We start from the raw sequence: 21,181 nt of genomic DNA on the forward strand, positions 1-21,181 counted from the left end.
GTGTCACTGACTTGACAACAGGGAAGAAGAGGATTTGCTGCCCAACTGGTGGAACAGGACCTGCCATGTTCCCTCAGCACTGTACAAGCAGTCAGATGTGGCACATAGAGCCATCACATCACTGAACAGAGGTTGGGGCATTACATGTGAGGTAGTGCAGGTGACTGACGTCTCCACCACCAAAGCCTTCACTCATCAGAGCAGCATGGGGGTAGCACACTGTTCCAGCTGCACAGTTGGCAAAAGTCGGAGAGGAGTGTCCTCTTCCACTGCAACAGAATCTGTTTTTGCTGTGCTTAATGTACCCCACTTTCAAGTAAAATCCAGCTGGTTAATTCATGTCTGAAGGAATCTAACCAGGATATGAACTAGGCCATGTTTCTGATTCCACTTTGAAGGTAGATAAGTTGCCTAAATTACACCAGTTAATTTTTCCCTCAATGCAGAGTTGCAGTTTCTGTAAGGGTTGAACTGAGGCCTCAGAAAATGAGGGAGGAGGTTGAAATTACACAGTTGGCACTCCTACATTAAATCAAAGCCTAACATTCATTACAGGAAGTCCTTTCAAGCATCACTTGCTATGCACAAAGAGGTTTAGAGAGAAAGTGTATAGATAAAAATCTCATCTGACAATGAGTAGACTCATTCGTACTTAAGCCAGAGATACAAGAACACACATGAACCTTCCCCTGTACAACTGGGGCTTGACAAAACATACAGAAGAGAAAATCCCTCTGTCAGCTACAGCAGGTATAAGAAACATTTGAAAAGTCAAAATCTAGAACTTAAGAAAAGCACCAGTCTTTCATTCTGGCTTTTTAAACCAAACAGCAAGCGCTGCTTCTAATCACTTCAAGATAAGTAAGTGATGCCTGAAGCATGGTTATTCCTGGCGTAGTTGGGTCATCTCATATGTATCACCCAGAAGAGAAACTTCTCCTGTTGTTAATCAAACTGCAACTGCCAACTAGTTTAAGAGAAAATGCTGGCAGTGCTTGCTCTTCTTTAATAGATTTTTATGAAGCTTTCGGGCATTTCTGCCCTCAAAGAGCAAGACAGTTTATCAAATACACAAAGAACCAATTTCCTTCTATTATATACATTATATACAATTGAATATTCAGTTCCTTCATTCTGCTTTCCTTGTAAATGGGCTTTCCAGTTCGCTGTGAGTGAAGAATGTCTTCAGTAAAACACCCATCGGCTCCTCGGCTGTGATGCAGCCTCAGTGTCAGCCACTGGAAACTCCCCATGTAAAACAGAACTAAGTTCCGCTTTCAGTGTATCCCACTTCAACCATTCCATGACTAGCTTAAGGCTAATTTTAAAAAAATGCAGGTTTTTAGGTCCAGTTTTTCCCTCTTGCCTGCCTGTCCATTTCTATGGACAACATCACACAGTAGCAAGCCTCTCTTTTGAATTCTTTGTCTCTGACGGCTGGATTTTTGTGGTGTCTTGTCGAGGTAATCCATAGAGGTAAATAGAAACACACACCAGGAGAGCACCCAGGAAGAAGGTAACAGCTGGAAGGAGACAAAACAGTTTAAATAAACACCTCTGTATAAGAAGAAACCTCCAGAAGATTAAGCTATATAAATTATGATACCTGAATGACAGTATTAAACAGGACAATGAGTTGTTAATAATTCACAGAACCTAGATCATCCTCTGCCACTGAGGACGCAAGCATTTGCTCATTCCCCACACCCTTTCAATTAGTCTCATATCAGCAAGAACGTGGTGGTCGTTGGAAAAGGAAGTGTGAAACATCTGCACTTCCAGATGCCATCCAGAAGGCTTACATAGCAATAAACTTAATCATAGTGACACAGTGGGTGTGATAAAGCGTGCGATAACACACTGTTTGTCTTTCCACATCTAGACAGGATTAAGAAACACTATTAATGACACTTTCTCAGAAGGATCACCAGTCCCACCTTTGGATTATCGCAGGAAAGCAAAACACACCCAAACCTAAAGAGCAAAAGCCTGAGCAGGAGCTACTAGGTATAGTATCAGATGCAGATTTGATCAGAGAGGAAATCATTTGTAGCTGCAGAGCAGCCCAGAGCAATTTGCTCTTTACTCTCAAAAATATTCACCACATACCAGTCACGCCCCCAGCTCCTGTTTGACTTGCTCTCATGTGGTAGTGTCCACAGCAGATGGAGAAGGCAGAAGTTAATGCAGTAGCAGGTAAAACTTAACAGGGATGTGTAAAGCCCTTGCAAGCCGAGGAACTAAATTGGCACTGGCTGTACTAACACCAACAAGAAAAAAACTTATTAACAGCAGTCTTGGATAAGTGTGTGATACAGCTGCTAAACTGCATCAGAAAGTGATTCATGAATAAAGCCAACATAGCTTCGCTAAGGGCAAATCCTGCCTGACAAATCTGGTGGCCTTCTGCAGTGGGGCTAGGCATTGGTAGATAAGGGAAAAGCAGCTGACATCATCTACCTGGATTTGTGCAAACCATTTGACACTGTCCTGCATGACACTCTTGTCTCGAAACTGGAGAAGCACAGATTTGATGGGTGGACCACTCCATGGGTAAGGAACTGGCTGGATGGTCACACTCAAAATGCTGTGGTCAGTGGCTCAATGTACAACATAAGAAGGATGTGGACCTGTTGTGAGTCCAGAGAAGGACCACAAAGATGATCAGAGGGCTGAAGCACCTCTCCTATAGAGACAGGCTGAGAGACTTGAGCTTGTTCAGCTTGGAGAAGAGAAGGCTCCAGGGAGAACTTATAGCAGCTTCCAGTGCTTAAAGGGGCCTACAGGAAAGCTGAAGAGGGCCTTTTTACAAGGACATGTAGTGACAGGACAAAGGGGAATGGCTTTAAACTGAAAGAGGGTAGATTTAGATTAGATACAAGGAATAAAGTCTTCACCATGAGGGTGATGAGGCACAGGTTGTCCAGCGAAGCTGTGGCTGCCCCATCCCTGGCAGTGCTCAAGGCCAAGTTGGATGGGGCTTTGGGCTAGTGGAAGGTGTCCCTGCCCATGGCAGGGAGGTTGGAACTGGATGATCTTTAAGGTCCCTTCCAAGCCAAACCATTCTATGATAAAGCTGTATGAGCTCATAAACTGTTTAAAACACAAAGAACCTTTCCTTTTGAGGTTGTAGGATGCCTCTAAAAGAGCAAACCATGAATGCCTCTGAAAGCACAGGATCACAGGCACCTTATGCAATACACCCGTGCACAGGAGACCTGGAGAAGACAAAGTTAAAACCAGAAAAATGCAAAGGAGATGCAAAAGACTGCTTTGGTATGAATGGCATACAGCCCACTAGCAAGCAGCCTGCAGGAGGGAAACATGCACCTACAGTCAAATCAAAGGCAAAAAGGCACTTACTTATCTGTAGGCCAAAGAGGGCGACTGATGCCACAGTTGAAAGAACAATGGCTGCCGCTGCAGAAAAGCCTTTCATAATGTTATCTGTATACTTAACAACGACGGAGGTGTAGAGGCCACCTACACTGGCGAGAACTGGAAAGCAGATAAACAGGTTTCTGTTAGTAAAAGTGCAGTAGGTTACTCTCCAAGTGATGTATTTTACTCCAGTGGTGTACTCCTTGTTTAGGCTATGTCGACCTAATTGATGATTTAATGCAACATTCAGCAAAACGGGATGTCTGCATGGCATCTAGTAGCTCAGATACAACTAATTTCAAGATGATCAACTCACTACTGTTATTTAGACTGCTGCTTTAGCACAATTTTAAATTGGACAAGTGAATAATTTCCAAGAAAATGATACTTTTAAATAAAATCCTTCAAAGCATATTAAAAAACCAGTGTATCAGATTGGATTTGTAGCTTTGTGCAATCAGTTATATCATAGTGAAAAAAAGCAAAACAGTGCAACAAGATCCTAAAACCACAAGATACTTACAGATGACAAACCAGACGTAGTATGTATAGCCATAGAAAAACCCTTTCTCCAGGACTTGGGCTCCGTCTGACATGTACACACCAAATAAAGTCACCACAATCCCAGATAAGTACATCTGAATATTCCTCACCCACAAGGAAGTATCTGAACTCTTCAAGACCTTCTCAAAATAGACTCCTAAAACCAAAAGAATAAAAAGGGTTTCAGTGAGATGAAGTGTCATCCTTCAAACACTATGAACCATGAACATTCAGCCTGGAGAAGAGAAGGCTGCGTGGAGACCTCATAGCAGCCTTCCAGTACCTGAAGGGGGCCTATAGGGATGCTGGGGAGGGACTCTTTGTCAGGGACTGTAGTGACAGGACAAGGGGTAATGGGTTAAAACTTAAACAGGGGAAGTTTAGATTGGATATAAGGAGGAAATTCTTTCCTGTTAGGGTGGTGAGGCACTGGAATGGGTTGCCCAGGGAGGTTGTGAGTGCTCCATCCCTGGCGGTGTTCAAGGCCAGGTTGGATGTAGCCTTGTGTTGGATGGTTTAGTGAGAGGTGTCCCTGTCCATGGCAGGGGGGTTGGAACTAGATGATCTTGAGGTCCTTTCCAACCCTAACCATTCTATGATTCTATGATTCTATGATTCTATGAACCATTGGTTCTACTGCAATCATCTTGTCCTACACACTGTTCGAAACATCAAGCACCCAACACCACATCCTGCCAACGGATGTCTTCCACAACAGGATTTTAATGGGTATGGAATGTCAACAATAGATTCTATTTCTCTTTACAGTTATAACAACTCATTGACAATTGAAACTACTCCTCATTTCTGTTTGATTTGCCAGGTTTCTGTCCAGCAGTTTCTTCTGTACAGTTTTACACCAAGAAAAAACCCCAAACCTTTCACCCTGGCACTGGTATTTTATTGCCCGGGCAGTATTTACGTATTTCACTATGATGGAGAACAATTTTTTTCCCCTCCACTGGGATACTCAGCAGTAAAAACCTGAAAACAGGGGTGGGACTGTATTAGCTCAGTACTGAGACTGAGAATTCCTCAGAAGCCTTGGGCTTGCAGAGTGCTTGGCAGAGCAGCCACATTCTGAAACCACAGCTTCAGGGGATTACAAGAGCAAATCAAAACCAATGCTTCCTGCTAACTGAAACTACAGATTGGTTTTGAGGAAATGGAATTCATTTTAATCTAAAGCTCTTGTTCGCAGTGCCACACTGCTCAGCATTACTTTTATGCTCTGCCTCAATGAAATTCCCCAAATACCTTTTCATTATTCTACTTGGGAGGTGTATGTCAGGCTAAAAGGCTGACATCTGACAAGGCCTTCACTAGCCGCCTTTTTAACCACTGGTCCCACACCAGCACTCTGCTTATCTCTGGAATTTCCTCAGGATTTCAAAACACAGCAGTTCGCTGGACTTAGATCGTCTCAGCCACTTCCATGACTTTCTGGTGTGAGCCCTCCTGACTAATTATTGCTGATTAATGTTGCCCAAGAGCCTTCATAATCATATCAGAAAAGTATATAGAACTGACAAAGACAGCAGAGAGAAAAGATCTGTGAGTCAGAAGCCCTAAGCATACCTCCCGAAATCCCTGAGGTAACTTCAGGGAAGGTCTTGCTATATTTTTATTCATGAAAAATGCAATTTATAATTTAATACAGTATGGGGAATAAATTAGAGACCAGATTTATATTTCAGGGGTACAAATAATAAAAAAACCACCAAGGAAACATGATATTATCTCATATGAATACAGATTTATGAAGTCCAACAAAACCCCAGCACTGTTAACTGCAGTGCTTAAAAGAACCCAGAAGAATCTATCTTGAGATTTCTGCCTGCTGAGAAGGCCCACAAAGCACACGCAGATGTAATCAGGTACCAGAGATTTGGCTTGAGTATCAACCATACTTGTAAATTTTATAAACTAAGGCAAGGGTAAGCAAAGCAATGGAACTATGCTTTCAGATGTCTGAAAATGCATGAAAATCACCCCACTGAGCAAAATGAAGGAAGGAATGGGTGTTTAGGAGAAATTACTCTTCAGTACTGTTTCAAGTTACAAGGGATCTGCCATCATATATTTGTCAAATGCTTTTATAAGCATTGCTGGTCTGCCGGATGCTTGGAAATTATCACAGGATCGGTGGTTTGAAGAAAATACTTCTTTTCTGTCTCTGAGGGGCAAAAACCACAAAACTTTGTTGACTTTGCTGGAATAATATAAAACACTTAGCATGGTCAGTCCAGAAACTGAAGGTTCAGTGCCAAAATGGCTTCTTCATGTGGGTGTGGGAAGGAAGTAGAGGAAAGGAGTTTGAACAGGATTTATGTTTTCGACATGTAAAGCCCCAAGGGCACAAGGAGCTCCACAGAAGAAATGCTCTGTCCTCCCAGCTGCCTCAAAGCTACAGCTGTTGGTGAGGAAACACCCAAGCTGCAATCCTTCTGTGGGAGAAGAAAGCCCTATGTGTCTAAATCCTCTAAGGCTGCCTACATCAGCTCTTTTGATGGTCTGAATTTGCAGACCTTTAGAAGAAAAGCTATCTGCCATTTCACTGGGAAGACACCAAAGAAAAGTGACACACTCCTCCTCTCCTCCCCTGTCAACCAGGATGTCTTCCACAAGTAACAATTGTGTACGCACAGCACAAGATTGTTTTTGCAGGATTGTACAGTACTAGAGGTGAGTGATAGTACCTTGTTTTCTTACAGAAGGAGGGGGAAGAATCCAGTTCACAGGCAGAGAAATATGCCCCTGTGAGACAGATTTCAAATTAAGTAGTAATTTGCATTTCCTTATTTCTCAGCACCGGCTCACTTGTCCTGAAGTTCTCGTCTCCTTCTGCAGAAGCCAGAGAAGAACTACTCTGAGGAGAAATGCTGGCTGTAGAACAAAACCAAACCAGACCTCCTTCATGCGGTCTATCTAGGCTTCTTGCTACTCATCTTCCTCTCTGCCCTTCTCATGCTCCCTTGCATCTCAGTTAGATTTACTACCTACAGGACCATGGCAAAATGTATTCCGGGGCTGAGCTAAGTGCAAGAACAGAGCCAGAAGCCCCACCATTCCCCGTATAAAAGAATGCAACTATTTTGTGTGATCACCACAAGGCAGCTATTCACTGTAACGCCCAATTTATAAAATTGATGTACATTAATTAATTGTACCAAGTCATTACGGATGTTCCCTACTGTATTATTCTAACCATTTGAAAGATGCTTCCACATGCAAACCAGCCTTCTAAGCTGCATCACATAAAACCAATAGTACATGCTCCTAGTCATTTGCTTGACATGAGTGATCATGTCATGAATCTGCCATAATTACAGCAAGTAGAAGATAGTTATGAGTAGAGGGTGTAAAGTAATTTTTTATCTTTTAATCAACAAAGACAGCTAACTAACATAGAAAGTTCTGGTTTAAATATGAGTGCAGTCCTTTTAGTGTGACCTGCATACAGAAATAATACTATACCTGCAAATCCTGAACACAATACAGCAACAGCAATGGCTCCAAACCCTAGCCATGGATTCTGCTCCACCTGCATGCAACATCAACCGTTATTTTAAAAAGGACACAACACTTCAGTCATTTACAGTAATCAATTCCAGAGCTCCTTTGTTAAGTACAGCAAAATGATTAGCATTTCATTACAGTGTAAAATTTACTTGCTTAGCTAGAGCTGTCCTTTGGATTAGCCTGGGGTAGCTGTGTGGTGTTCCATTGCCCATGTGTACCCTTAGCAACCCCTGCCATGCTCAGAGCACTGTCTCCTTGGAGGTGGGTGTTCTTCCCAGCTGCTGGACCTGCCCTTCCTGCTAATGCCACTGACCTGTTGCTTATGTCTCAGCTGCTGAAGATGCTTGTTTCTTCCTCAAACAGGATTAGGTCAGTGCCTCTGAAGGGTGTGTTTAAATGACATACCCACACCCACAAGGCATTGGAGTTTCCCTCCTGATTTTGCCAAGTGCTTTGATTCAAGTTCTCTGCTCCAACAACTACAATTGATACCAGGGCCAACTGCTGGAAACATTACTCAGATACCCCTATGATGGTGCATTAGGCTGCTTATGATGACTGTAGTAATTTATACTAATTGTAGCAATCAGTTGCCTTTCCAACCAGAAAGACTGGAGTAATACCACAAGCCTGCCTCAACTGGTATGCAATAAATGTGAAAAAGAATGAGCAGACTGGTGGTTATGTTGTAGATGAAGTGGCTGGAAATAAGAAACAGACACTGCTCTGTGGGATACAATAAACCTCACTGTAATCCCAGCTGCTGTGAAGTGAAATACAAAGTACAATGCAGTATATTCTTCATCGTGAAGTGGCAAAATGTAAACTCTTACCTGTACTTTCGTAGCCTGAGCAGGCTTCCACTGAACAAGGGTAACACCACCGCACAGCATGAAGACAGAGAACCACTGCAACTTACTAAGGGTACGGTTTAGCATTAGGACTGTACATAAAGCTGTACAAGGGATCTTCAACTGGTATGTCACCTAAGGAAGGTGGGAATATAGTTTAGAGGATGTGGTTTTATAAACTCCTCCAAACCAAGAAAACAAAATAGAGAATTCAACCACAGAATGACAAATACAATTTCATATTGACTTCCTACTGATCCCTCGGGTTTGGTATCATTGCCGATTACAATAAAGTGAATTTGAAGCAACTCCAGCAGTGAGTGGGTTAGCTGAGCAAACCAGAGCTCTAAAACAGACAGCTCTAAAACAGAGTGTATGCTCTGAATATAACAAAGCATCATCTGGCTTTTATCATCGAGGCTAAAGAGAGTACCACGTGGTAGGCACGCATGCCTCATGAAACAGGAAAGAGAAACACACTTACAGACCAGTTACTGACAAAACCATGTATTACCTGGTAGACTGCTGCATCCAAGTTGCTAAGAGCCACAAACGCCATATTGTTTTGGAGACCATATACCAAAGATGGAACACTTAATTTTAGCAGTTCTGTAGGACTTCCAAATACATTTTCTTTTAAAGATGTTATTAACCTTGCCAGACTGCCAGTTTCTCTGCAAAATAAAGTATAACAGAGAGTTCTCTTAAACTGACATTTGGAAACAGAAATCAAATCAATGAGTCCTATGGGAAGGCTGAAAATCTGTTCTCAATAATCAGTTGTACCCTCTGCTTATTAAAGATATAACAGAGAAAAACAGTGAGGTTATCAACAAGTAGAAACCCCTGAAGGTGAGGAAGGCATTCTGGAATGAGGAGGTTAGATGCATTAATGTGTAATAAAGTAAACAACAACCACAACACCACTGTGAACAGTGGAATAAGTCACTAAGCATACAGGCAGTGGGACAGAAGGCTGTTGTTTCCCCTCCACCCTTTTTTTGGGGGGATATTAATATTTGTGTGTGATGTCGAACGCCTGTGCTTTTCCAGATCCCCTTTAAACCGGGCTTCACAGCACAGACAAAAAAGATTGTACCCTTGCACACTACTGAGCTGGAAACACCTCTCATTCCTCAGCCAGCCCTGTTTTCCTCTTCTCTCTTGTGCTGCAGGAGATGCTGGACCAGCACCAGCCCACATCTGAAGAGGTCTGGCAGAGTGTGAGGCAGCTCCCTATCACCTTGCACCTTCACACATCTCCCACATGCGATTACAGCTGTGAAAGAGCAGGCCGTGGGGAAGAACATGCTGCTATTTGCTTCTGTCCCCTTTTGCAGCTTGCTCCTCAGCTTATTAAAGCTGACCTTTGCACTGTAATTCTCCCTTATCATTGGTACATCAGTCTGACACTCTTGCTTACTTGTCACTCCCACTAAAGTCCTCCAGTTCCCTTCCCAGCTCTCCCCAAGTCCCATGTTCCCCCTTTGCATTCCTCTCTTGCTTGGTCACTGACTAATACCAACATCCTGTCCCCTCCCACAGGCCTCTCAACGTGCAACCTGTATTGCCTTCGAATTCAACACTCCTTTTGCTTCCATTACACATGCATATGAACAAATGGCTCATCCTCCTCCGCATTCCAGAAGCCCAGTTCCCCACATTTCAATCATAACCCAGTTTCTTTCTTTTTCACAAATGTATGTCATCTACCTTCCCCAAACTATTATAAGCAATTACCAAAATTAGCCATCTCTCTATGCCCCAGGCTCCTTCACTAACCCCCTTGTTCCTGCATCCCCTAACTCTGTACTCCAGGTTCTTAAACTTTTGCTCTCCAAAGATTTACGTACTCCACCCTCTCATGACCCTTTCATCCACGTTTCTCTCCTACAGATGTACAAGAAAAGCAAGAGTTCCTGGTGATACCAAAGTGCAGCTGGACTGAAGTGCTTCTATATGAAATATCTAACTGCAAATAACCTGTAATTATCAGAGATACAGGCCTACTCTGTGAGAGTAAGAAGTCAAAAAATACCACACAGTAATGGCTTCTTCTATTTACTGATCCTAAGGGAGATTGTTAAACAACAAAATAATATTTAAACTACACCTGCTTCTGTTCAGACCATGCTCAGTGAATTAGCTGATTTAAAGTCAAGTCACAGCAGAAACAGTAGTGTCTGTCTACTTTGACTTCCAGCATGGAATTTCAGCAATGAAGAATAACAGGTGTCCAGTAAGCACCATTTTCTCTTTAGTTTTGAGAGCAAGAAAATGAACTAGTTCATCTTTGCAGTGGGTGTGCTTTCTGAAGCATGCACTTATCAAGAGTCTCTAACTGTAAGTTGAACTCAGTATAAAGATCACGTGGAGACAGATATAAATCTACGCAAAAAAGAATTTAAAACAAGCCTCGATGAACAGCTGAAAATGCAAAATATGGTGCCCAAAGATTACATTGCAAAATCAAACACGAAAATAAAAAACCTAGCTTGAATTGAGTGTTTCTGATGGTGATCTAGATTCAACTTAAAAAACATACTCTGTTTTCTTCATAGGTCTTAATGGGTGAGAGATACTAGTAACAATCAGTTCTGCAACAGAAACACTCATTCATTAGAAAAGCTGAAGTTAAAACTAGAGTTTGCAAATCTCCTTTACTTTTCTTCATCCGTTGCTAACTATGTACCATCTAAGAATGTAGACAATGTAATTACCAGATGGTGAATTGGACTTCAAATAAATATGAGAAGTTGAGAGTACAGTTGAGTAAACAATTAACACAGTTTAAACTATCATAAACACCTCTTTTAAAAGACAATCTTTTGGCATTCATCCATTCAATATGCCTTCCAGGAGAAACCTTAAAAGTAAACACAGTGGAGTAAGAATGTAAGAAAACAAATTCTGCAGGCGGAACAAGATGAGAGTCATACCCCAGTATCCTGTATGTTGCAGTTATCAGTGCTGGCTGGTTCAAAAAGGAAAAGGTACCCACCCAAATGTATCCCTCTGTGCAGAAAAAACAGATCATATGCTATCCCCTAACTGGTTATTAAACTGCAAAGGCAGCTTGTCTGGAGTGAGACAAATTGGTTAGGACTGGAAGAAGCCGTAAAGGAGTCACTGAAAGAAACTATGCTGGAATTTGTGCTGTTGAGCATATTTGTAAATGAGCTAAAATGGGAGATTACTAGGAAATCAGCAAATTTTGCTGATTATACTCTATTATACGTGATACGCAAAAAGAAGCTTTCAATAGTTCTTTCACTGCACCAAGCACAATTCACTAGATCTCTGGCCATCTGAGAAACAGCTCAGTTACCTGGGCGGCAAAGGAAGGCACCCAGACCCATCAGCAACCAAGACATCCTGCCATTAAGAGGTGAGCATGGCCTGATGAATAGTGTCTGCTGGTGCCCACCTCTCTCCCCACTATGGAGAAACACCACCACTGGCTGACTAGGTCAGAATAGATATCACAACCTTCAAATCACGCAGTGAATCAGATCCATCCCATTTTAATTGGCAAATAAAGCTCAGCTGTCAATAAATGATAAAGAATCATAGGAAATAACTCCATAATACAGCAACCATCTCTAAACCAGTTACAGGCACTTGGAAAAGAGATGTGAGTAGCCTTACGAGCACCAGATCAAGGCTCAGCTGTATTCACAGAAATGAGCAGAACGTTATGAATCCTTAGGAAAGGGACTGAGACCAAGACAGAAAGCACCTTCACCCCTTTGCCTAATGCCATGGCATGTTCACATCCTGAATGTTTCATGCAGCTCTGGATCCTGTTACAAAAAGGATGTAACAATACTGGAAATGCTGTGGAGATGGGTACTAGGATGATCAGGGAAAAGTTAGAGTAGAACTCTCAGCTTAGAAAACGAACGGGTTCTTAAAACACGATGTACCTGTAGAGATAAGAAAATAAAAATGAAGGGAGAAGAATTATTCTTGATGTCTGCCAACCCAAGAAGACAGAATCCAGTGACACTGCGAGATAAAGTGTTCATTAATAAGTACTTTTTCACATACCATGTAGTTACACTGCAGAAGTCATTTTACAGATATATTAGGGACTAACAGATCAAAAAGAAACAGGACAATCTCAGAGAGGACAGGATTGTTAGGTGCTACAGCCACAGTGTGCACATAGCATCCGGGCTGGGAAATCCACAAGCTTCTGCCAACAGCTAAGGAAAGTGCTTGCCCTACTGCCTGTACTTCTGTTCTCAGCATCCTCTGCTGGTTACTGTCAAAGGGAGGACGATGGGCCAAATGGATCTTTGGCTGTGCAGGGCTGTTCTAAAAATGTAATAGACTTCCGAATTAAAAGTAACTACCACTACTGAGAAACGTGGGTTGCTACAACCTCCTGAAAGTGGGCTGGATCAGGATCCACACTGGTGACAACACTGTGAGAACCACAGCGCAATCACTTATTGGCAGAGACCCTCTTGCCAGCATTTTCTGCTGGCAGAGGGAGAAGCCCAGGGTGCATAAAAACGAAAACAGAAATCTGCCACCACTGGTCACACTTGCCTTTTCTAACACATTACATTTAATGAAAGGTTAAACAAAAGGCAGCTTGCCACAGCTGCCTTATCAAATCCAAATATTGTCTCATTTCTAAAGCAAGTTAAAATGCTGTTTTGATGTTAAGTAGACATGTTCTGATAAAAATCTGAAGTATACCATGTGACTCTGATTCTCTAGCACAAAACAACCAGCCTTCTGATGTACCAAAAGCCACAAAGAGATAAGCAGGGACCCTAAAAGAACAAATTCTACTACAACAGCAGGAACTGGGCTTTGGAAAAGCACAGAATATAAAGATTCTCCCAAGAAGAATGTAGCACATGAAAGCAGAGAGGAAAAAGAGCAAGCTGATTGCCTCCCTACTTTAGATGCTCACATGTGGACTGAAGTTCTAGTTCTTAGCAACAGTTTGGGATTACAGAAACTCTAAATATTTTCTGACCACTGTTTTTCAACATTGATTCCCCAGCTTAAGAGAGACAGCAAAATGCCTGTCTGCAACACTGTTTGGGAAATTTATGAGCAGGAACAGTACAATTCTGTATAACTCAGCAGAAGACGGCTCACAGTTCAGCTTTCACCTCCACCAATGAAGACCCAAAACATCAAGGATAATCCATGCTGACATTCTGAACCTATTCCAAAGCATACAAAACCAAAAAATATGCAGAAAGGACACACCTGAATACTGTGGTGGTTACAAAGCAGTTTCAGTTGAGGCGAACTCACAAGCTCTAACCCGCTCTAAAATGACTCTTCCACAGCATGACTATCCAGCCACATTCTCAAATACATTTGTACTTCAGTATCTGAGAATCTGAGGTTAGAAGCAAGGATTTGTTTTCAGAATACTGACTGGCATTCCCACACTTACTTAGCCAAGATGCCCACACTCAAGAACAACTTGATGACTTCAGTGATGCACACAGCCGTCGTTGAAAAGTACAGTTCTGTCCCCACTGTCCTTGTGTACCGCAGCGCGACTGTGTATGTTGCAGCAACCAGGGTCATCACCGTGAGGCAGTACAACTTGAACAGTAAGCTGACGTTTTCTGAAAGAAAACAAAGATGACCACTCAGCATGCCCTTCATTTTAACTGAAGGACTGAAACAGGGTGTTCTCCAGCTGGAGGACTGTATCAAACACTACTGTGGTAGCACACAATACTTAGTGTTGTGAAAGGCTTCCCATAAACAGTTTAAGTCAAATTTTAAAGTCCCTTCTCAAAGCAGCTTGTATACGAACACTAGCTGTTTGAAAACAGGATGTCTTGTTGCCCTCACAATTGTCCTCCATTCCAGAAAACTAATCATAGACTAATATTTACGTAATAGTAATCAAAAAAGCTTCCTTTCTGCTCCTGCTCTTTAGCTGACAGTAAAAGCTTGCTCTGACCCTCTCCATGTAGCATACTGAAGTCTGACATAAAAGAGCGTTGGCAGACTATTAAAAGCAAAAAGAAAACTATCAGCAGAGAAGGGATTCAATCCAGCAAATCTGGATAAGTAAAGCAGCATTTCTTTCAGCCTTGTTTTCCACCTGAGTTCACAGAAGGGAGTTCTGCTCACAACAGTGGTGGAACTTCACACAAAAGGCTTTCCTGAAAAATTATTGACAGTAGAAAACACTGAGGTTATTAGAATCATTAGAGGCTATTAGAATCACAGAATGGTTAGGGTTGGAAAGGACCTTAAGATCATGGAGTTTCAACCCTCCTGCCACAAGAGGTTATTATTTACTTACTGAAGTAAATTAAACCATACAATGAGTATGTATCATCTGTGTTATCCCCAGTATCTTCCCCACTGCTAAAATGGAACAACAGTAGCAATCCTTGTAAGTTTTGCCCCAAATCAACTGCTATCCTGCATAATTTGGGAGTCAGCCTGTCCCAGGCCAGCTGGTGAAAGGCAGTCTTCCACATAGCTGTCCTCCTCCGTGGCTTGAGAGTTCCATTTGGTGAACGTGACCAGTGCAGAGAACGGCTCAGACTGCATCCCTACCATTAAGAGAACAGAGACAACTCCAAACAGGACTGCTCTGCACAAAGGCATGACCTTTGTGACATGAGACACTAGCAAATGGGTAGTGTCTACAAAACCATCTTTCAAGCTGGTAAATTGTTCTTTATTACATACAGCATCTGATGGCTGGATGTTGGTCACTCAGCAGCATCTTTCAGGCCATTATCTGAATATTCCAAAGAAACATAACTCTAATTGGCATAAATTTATATTCCTGTGCTGATTAGGGAATGAGCTAACAGATAAGCTCCAGGCAGATCTGTAATAACTTTGTTCATTTAATATGGGAATGAATTGCTGAATCCAGTGCAACTGATGTTTGGGTTCACTTTTCTTTCCAGTCAGCGATGTCTCCTATTGCATAACATTTCTGCAAGGTACAGTTAATACCTCCTGCTGCTGCCATCGTTTAAATTAGCTACTTCCTTACAGATAAAAATCTCACCCACGTCAGTAACCACTTTTAAAAGGTAGAGCCAATTAGTTTTTGGACTAACAATGCTTAGGAGAGACTTACAAGCTGTAATCTGTTTTTAAATTACATTTGGATCGTGGGGAAGGGTGGTGGGAACCCAAGGCTGCAAAAGCCAGGAAATAAAGTTAACCCAGTCCAGCCTTACAAGAACAGATTTCCTAATGATGTGTTAGTGCTGACAGAAATTATAGCAACAACGTGTTTTTTACATGTTAAGATTTTAAGTCTATGCACTACCAATTTAAAACTAAATTTAATCCTTGCCTATGTTAACTACTCTTCTTTGAAAATAAACAAATGTCCCAGTTTGGCAGCGGTTTGTAAACTAAATGCAGCAGGATATAATGAAGCTATGATCATGATCATAGAATCAGCTCGGTTGGAAAAGACCTGTCAGATCAAGTCCAACCATTACCCCAGCACTGCCACGACCACCAGTACACCATGTCACTAATCATCTACATGGTTTTGAACACTGGGGAATGGTGATTCCACCACTTCCCTGGGCAGCCTGTACCAATGCCTGACCACCCTTTCAGAGTTCTAGCATTATGTGAAAAGCCGATTGTGGTTGGTTTCTCCAGCCTGGCTCACGTGTCTGCATCAGTATCAATGCAGTGCTCGGGACTGAAGGAAAACTTAGTTGGGGTACCCATATTTTCTTTCTGGTAAGTCTGAACTTAAACCAGCTTAGAAATAAAAACAAGCTTAAAGTTGAAAGACGATACTGTATTCTTTCTCAGGGTTTCTTTCACTAGCTCCAGTAAATCCCACTCGAACGAAATGGACAGAGGAGGTGGCTGATTTCCTATCAAAGTAACAAGTGATAGAGCAGCTAACAGCCTCAAGCTGCTCCAGGGGAGGTTAAGACTGGAAAAAAGTCTTCACAGAGAGGGTGGTCAGGCATTGGCACAGGCTGCCCAGGGAAGTGGTGGAATCACCGTCCTCAGTGTTCAAAACCGTGTAGATGAGGCCCCCAGTGACATGGTTTACTGGTGGTCGTGGCAGTGCTGGGGTAACGGCTGGACTTGATCATCTTACAGGTCTTTTCCAACCGAGTTGATTCTGTGATTCTATGCAACGATTTCCAGCAAAAGGGGCCAGACAGGCCAAAAGCCTCAGGACACACGTGTGGGCCTCCGACAGAGCTCACACAACCGCTACTGTAAACAGAAGCCCAAGGCACGGGGGGCACACACAGCGTGCGGCCGGCCGCGGCGGTGGCATCTCACACCCGGCCCTACCTACGCTGCGAGAAACCCTCCTGCTCCCGGCCCCTGTCCTCCCGGGGTTCCCCTCTGAGTCTGCTGCCGGGACCTGCGGCGACCTGAGCAAGGCCCCCCATGGGGGTGGCAAGCAGAGGGACAGGCAACGACTTCCCGCAGCATTTAAGCCCACCCTGCCGGCCCCAGGGCTGCGGGAGAGCCGGAGTACTGGCACCGCTGCCCACACTCCAGCGGACCTCAGGGGCCGGCGGCGGCTTCCAGTGACCCGCAGGGAGGGCGCAGAGGAGCGGCGGGGTCTGTCTCCACGCCACCACCAGCGCCCGAAAGCGGCGCGCTTACACCGTGTTCAAACACCCCCAGAGCAGGTACCGGCCCACAGAGGCACCGCCGTCCTTAGGGCCACCTTCGGCCGCTGCCGGCTCCGGGACGGCTCACACCCGCCGGCGCGGGAGAGGCGGCGGTCCCGTCACGCAGCCCCGTCGGCAGCCGGCGGACAGTGAGAGGGAGCGAGGGGAGGCGTGGGGGGAGACGGAGCGCGTCCCTCCCCGCCGCGGCCCCCCAGAGCCCCTCTCCCCCCCGTTGCTGCGGTGGTGGCGCCCGGCGCCGCAACCCCCGGCAGCGCGGATGGTTCCACTCCCCCTGAGGCGGGGGGAGCCGCTGGCTCGCGGGTCCCGCTTCATCTTGCGCCGGGGCGGGATTGCCCCCCCTCTATACCGCACCTCCCTCCGAGCGCCACGGCTGCCGCTGACTGACCAGCGCCTCCGCCCTCACCTTTCGGCGGCGACATCGTGCCCGCGGAAGGCGCCAAACGGGCCCGGCCACAGCCGTCCGCCGTGCCCCGCCGCTCCTCCCATTACACCATAGAGTGCAGCGCCGCCGCCGCCTAGAGCGCCCCGCCTCCCTCTCTTCACCATCGAGTCGGCGGGCCTCTGCGTGGATAGTCTTCCCCTCGCTCCAAGCCTTGCCGGGGAGGCGGCGGGTTGTGGATGGGGCGCCCCCTGGCGGAAGGTGGCTGTCTGCGCCTCCGGCCGGGGCGCGTTGCCCTCCGCTTTTACCGAGTGTAGCCCTTCCGCAAGGAGCAGAGCCGGGAGGGGGGTCGGAAGGTACCCCGGAGGCAACCTCGGAGCGGCGGGGCCTGCCCAGGGTGGTTGCCGGGCCCCCCAAAGGGTGAGGTGGGGGGCAGACAGGGCGGCAGCTTTGCTGCCGCAGCACGAGCTTCAGAGGGTGAGGAGAGCCGAGGGGCTTGGAGGCGGCGCCGCGTTCGGTGTGTACAGCGACACGGGCGGCCATACACCGCCGGGTGGCTTTAGGGACTGTGTGGATGCGTGCGGGCTGCGCAGGAACACTTAAGGAAGCCGAGGGATACGCTGCAGTCCGTACCTCGTGCTGGCTGTGTGATGTGTCAGTCTTGTACTCCCCGAACAGCAACACCTGAGAAGGATGAAAAACCCAAACCCAGCTGTGAAGGGTGGTAGTGCTGACGGGGAAGTAGCAGGAACTTGTGGCAGAAACAAAGGAGGGACTGTCCCTTTCAGTGCCACCTGGGTGAAGTTCGGTTCAACCTGTTCAGGAAATAACACCTCCCCTGTTTCTTAGTCGCCGTGGAGCCCAAGCAGGAGCTAATTCAACGCTGTTCTCCAAAACAAGCCATATGTTGAGTTTTGGTCTTCTCTGTTTTCCTTTGGCATCTGGATTTTAGGTGTCTGCATTTAACTTCTATGTACAGCGAGTAGTCGGTGTAGTCCTTTTGTATTCCATTTTCTGATCAGAACTTAAGTACTTCAGAGTAGGGTTAATAACATTGTACAGTAGCAAAGAGGAGTCCACCCGTTACTAATATTTTTATAAGAGCAAGTAAGGATGGGACAGGGCAGGAATGGCTTTAAACTGAAAGAGGGTAGATTTAGATTAGATATTAGGAAGAAATTCTTCCATGTGAGGGTGCTGAGGTGCTGGCACAGGGTGCCCAGTGAAGCTGTGGCTGCCCCATCCCTGGCAGTGTTCAAGGCCAGGTTGGATGGGGCTTGGAGCAGCCTGGCCTGGTGTGAAGTGTCCCTTCCCATGGCAGGGGGGTGGAACTGGATGATATTTAAGGTCCCTTCCAACCTAAACCATTCCCTGATTCTATAAAGAATAAAACCTGGTAACAGCAAGTGTGTCACTTTGTTTCCAAACCCCAGGCCATGAGTCTGTGCACTGTATGTGTATGGTCTTGTCCTCACGAGTACACTCACCTGTGCACCAGCAGAACCAGATGAAATAAAAAGCAAACCCAAGTTCCAGTGGGCATCAGCTGAACTTTGTCTCCCCTTTCACATGACTAAGCACTTTGAAAAGTAACCTCTCCCTTTTTTCTGAACTATTTTATTGGCAGTAAACACCCACGAGTTCACACACACATTTCTCATAGCCGGGAGTAAGTTCATAGCTAACCAATATGTTTCTGCCATGCCAAAACCAAGGTGTAGATTACAATTGTATTCCCCAGTATTTTAAAATACTGCAGTATCTTCTCCAGTGGAAAAGAATAATCAGAATAAAAGGGATTTTTACTCCTCAGTTTTCTTTACAATAACCGTATTTATGGATTCTTGAGATACCAGTTTGTTGGTTCGAAGTAAGAACTTTAACATGAAAGGTTCAGAATAAATAAATGATAAAAAATACAGACGTCGCACCAAAAAGTATTTAATAAGGCAGCAATAGGGTATTTTGATGAAAAGAAGCTGCAGCTGCTAATAGCATTCATATTTTTAATAATAAAACTGAAAATTGGTGCCAACTCATAATATAAAACATGGAAGAGCAGCACATCTGTCTGCTAATGCTCAGTTTATTTTCACATAAGAGAAAACCACATAGTGGAAAACCATTTAGCTAAGTTCTTTCTGTGCTCTCCTCCTTGGAGACAGATAAAGAAAAGGAGAATGTTATCATGTACAGTGCCACAGGAGAGTCACTCAGCAGCTTGAATCTTCAAGCTTCATCGTACAGGCTTGTGTAACAATGGAAACCACACTACACCACGCTGCACCTGACTGAAAAAGAGATTTGGAAACCTTAGCGCATCGTGTGCCATCACAGATGCACACCTGGACATTTTGCAGATAACAGCTTCTGAAGCTCTTTGTTGTTGTGAAAAGTATCTCTGTTTTAAAGTATCCCCTGCTTGCATTTGAGATGTTTCATCTTGAAGCTCACAATTCACAAGCAGAAGTACTAGCTGCAGTTGCATTGATAAGACCTGGCATGTATTTCCCTGTCACAATGAAATAAAGCTGAAAACCTTTTCCTGTTGTGCTTTAGTTTTTCAAACATAAGTGAAACAGAGCTTTTGAAAAGGTGCCCTGGAGATAAGGTCCCATGGTTTCAGCGTGCTCACCAGCACACTGCTTAGTTGATGAATACAGAAATTGCTAGAGTCCTAAAAGGCTGCCAGAGCCATGGGAAGTAAATTTTCTCTTCCCCGCCTCGGCCTACACTTGTGATGCCTATTACCCTGCACTAACACTTAGGTTAATGAATGGAGAGGCCCAAGGACTGAGAGTGATTTACTTTTGCTGGTTTTACTTTCTTGAGAGCTCTGCTGTAAGGGTGGAGCTGTGACATTCAGGTGACTCTCGTCATATCAGTTTTATTTCATAGAATCACAGAATGGTTTGGGCTGGAAGGGACCTTACAGCTCATACAGTTCCAACCCCCTGACATGGGCAGGGACACCTTCCATTAGACCAGGTCGCTCAAAGCTCCATCCAAAGCTCCATCCAACCTGTCCTTGAACACTGCCAGGGATGGGGAAGCCACAGCTTCTCTGGGCAACCTGAGCCACTGCCTCACTGCCCTCATAGTGAAGAATTTCTTCCTAATATCTAATCTGAATCTACCCTCTTTCAGTTTAAAGCCATTACCCCTGTCCTGTCACTACATGTCATTGTAAAAAGTCCCTCTCCAGATTTCTTGTAGGCCCCTTTAAGCACTGAAGCTGCTATAAGGTCTCCCTGGAGCATTCTCTTTTCCAACCTGAACAAGCCCAAGTCTCTCAGCCTGTCTCCAAAGGAGGGTTGCTCCAGCTCCCTGAGCATCTTTGTGGCCTCCTCTGGACTTGCTCTAGCAGGTCCACATCCCTCTTGTACTGGGGGATCCAGAGCTGGATGCAGTACTGCAGGTGGGGTCACATGAGAGCAGTGGGGCAGGACTACCTCCCTTGACCTGCTGGTCATGCTCCTGTTGATGTAGCTCAGGACACAGTTGGCTTTGTGGGCTGCAAGTGCACACTGCTTTGTCACATTAAACTTTTCATGAACCAACACCCCCAAGACCTTCTCCATGGTGCTGCTCTCATTTCACATCAACGGGAATTATGCCTCCACAGGAGCTGCAGCATTGCCTCCGTATCTCATAAAAGCTATTTGCCTTACATTATTCTTTCCATGTACCAAAGACATGGCTCTCCGCGATAGTGTTTCAGCAAGCAATCATTGTATTAAAACCTCAAGAAAATCTAAGAACACACACTACACATTTAAATGTTTATGTTCAAATCTTTAGGAACATCTTGATTCTAAATTGCTGTTTAAAATGTGGGTGCTTCAAGCTTATAATAT

General features: G+C 44.6%; 1 protein-coding gene across 2 annotated transcripts; it reads right to left on the minus strand.

The window, feature by feature from the left end:
* Window positions 1–940: 940 nt before the first annotated feature.
* On the minus strand, window positions 941–18,031 carry SLC35A1 (solute carrier family 35 member A1). 2 transcript variants are annotated; one of them, XM_065681282.1, is made up of 8 exons: window positions 17,958–18,031; window positions 13,726–13,903; window positions 8,812–8,971; window positions 8,280–8,432; window positions 7,402–7,468; window positions 3,905–4,081; window positions 3,364–3,498; window positions 941–1,523 (listed from the first exon to the last, which is right to left on the minus strand). In XM_065681282.1, exons 2-8 carry the CDS (start codon window positions 13,860–13,862, stop codon window positions 1,393–1,395), a joined length of 960 nt encoding a protein of 319 aa, XP_065537354.1. In that variant the 5' UTR covers window positions 13,863–13,903; window positions 17,958–18,031; the 3' UTR covers window positions 941–1,392. The 2 variants fall into 2 exon arrangements, with proteins under 2 accessions (XP_065537354.1, XP_065537353.1); XM_065681281.1 differs by lacking the exon at window positions 17,958–18,031 and adding an exon at window positions 17,349–17,478.
* Between the last annotated feature and the right edge of the window lie 3,150 nt (window positions 18,032–21,181).

This window comes from Lathamus discolor, chromosome 5 (genome assembly GCF_037157495.1).
Source record: "Lathamus discolor isolate bLatDis1 chromosome 5, bLatDis1.hap1, whole genome shotgun sequence".
In the NCBI taxonomy this organism is placed as follows: Eukaryota; Metazoa; Chordata; class Aves; order Psittaciformes; family Psittacidae; genus Lathamus; species Lathamus discolor.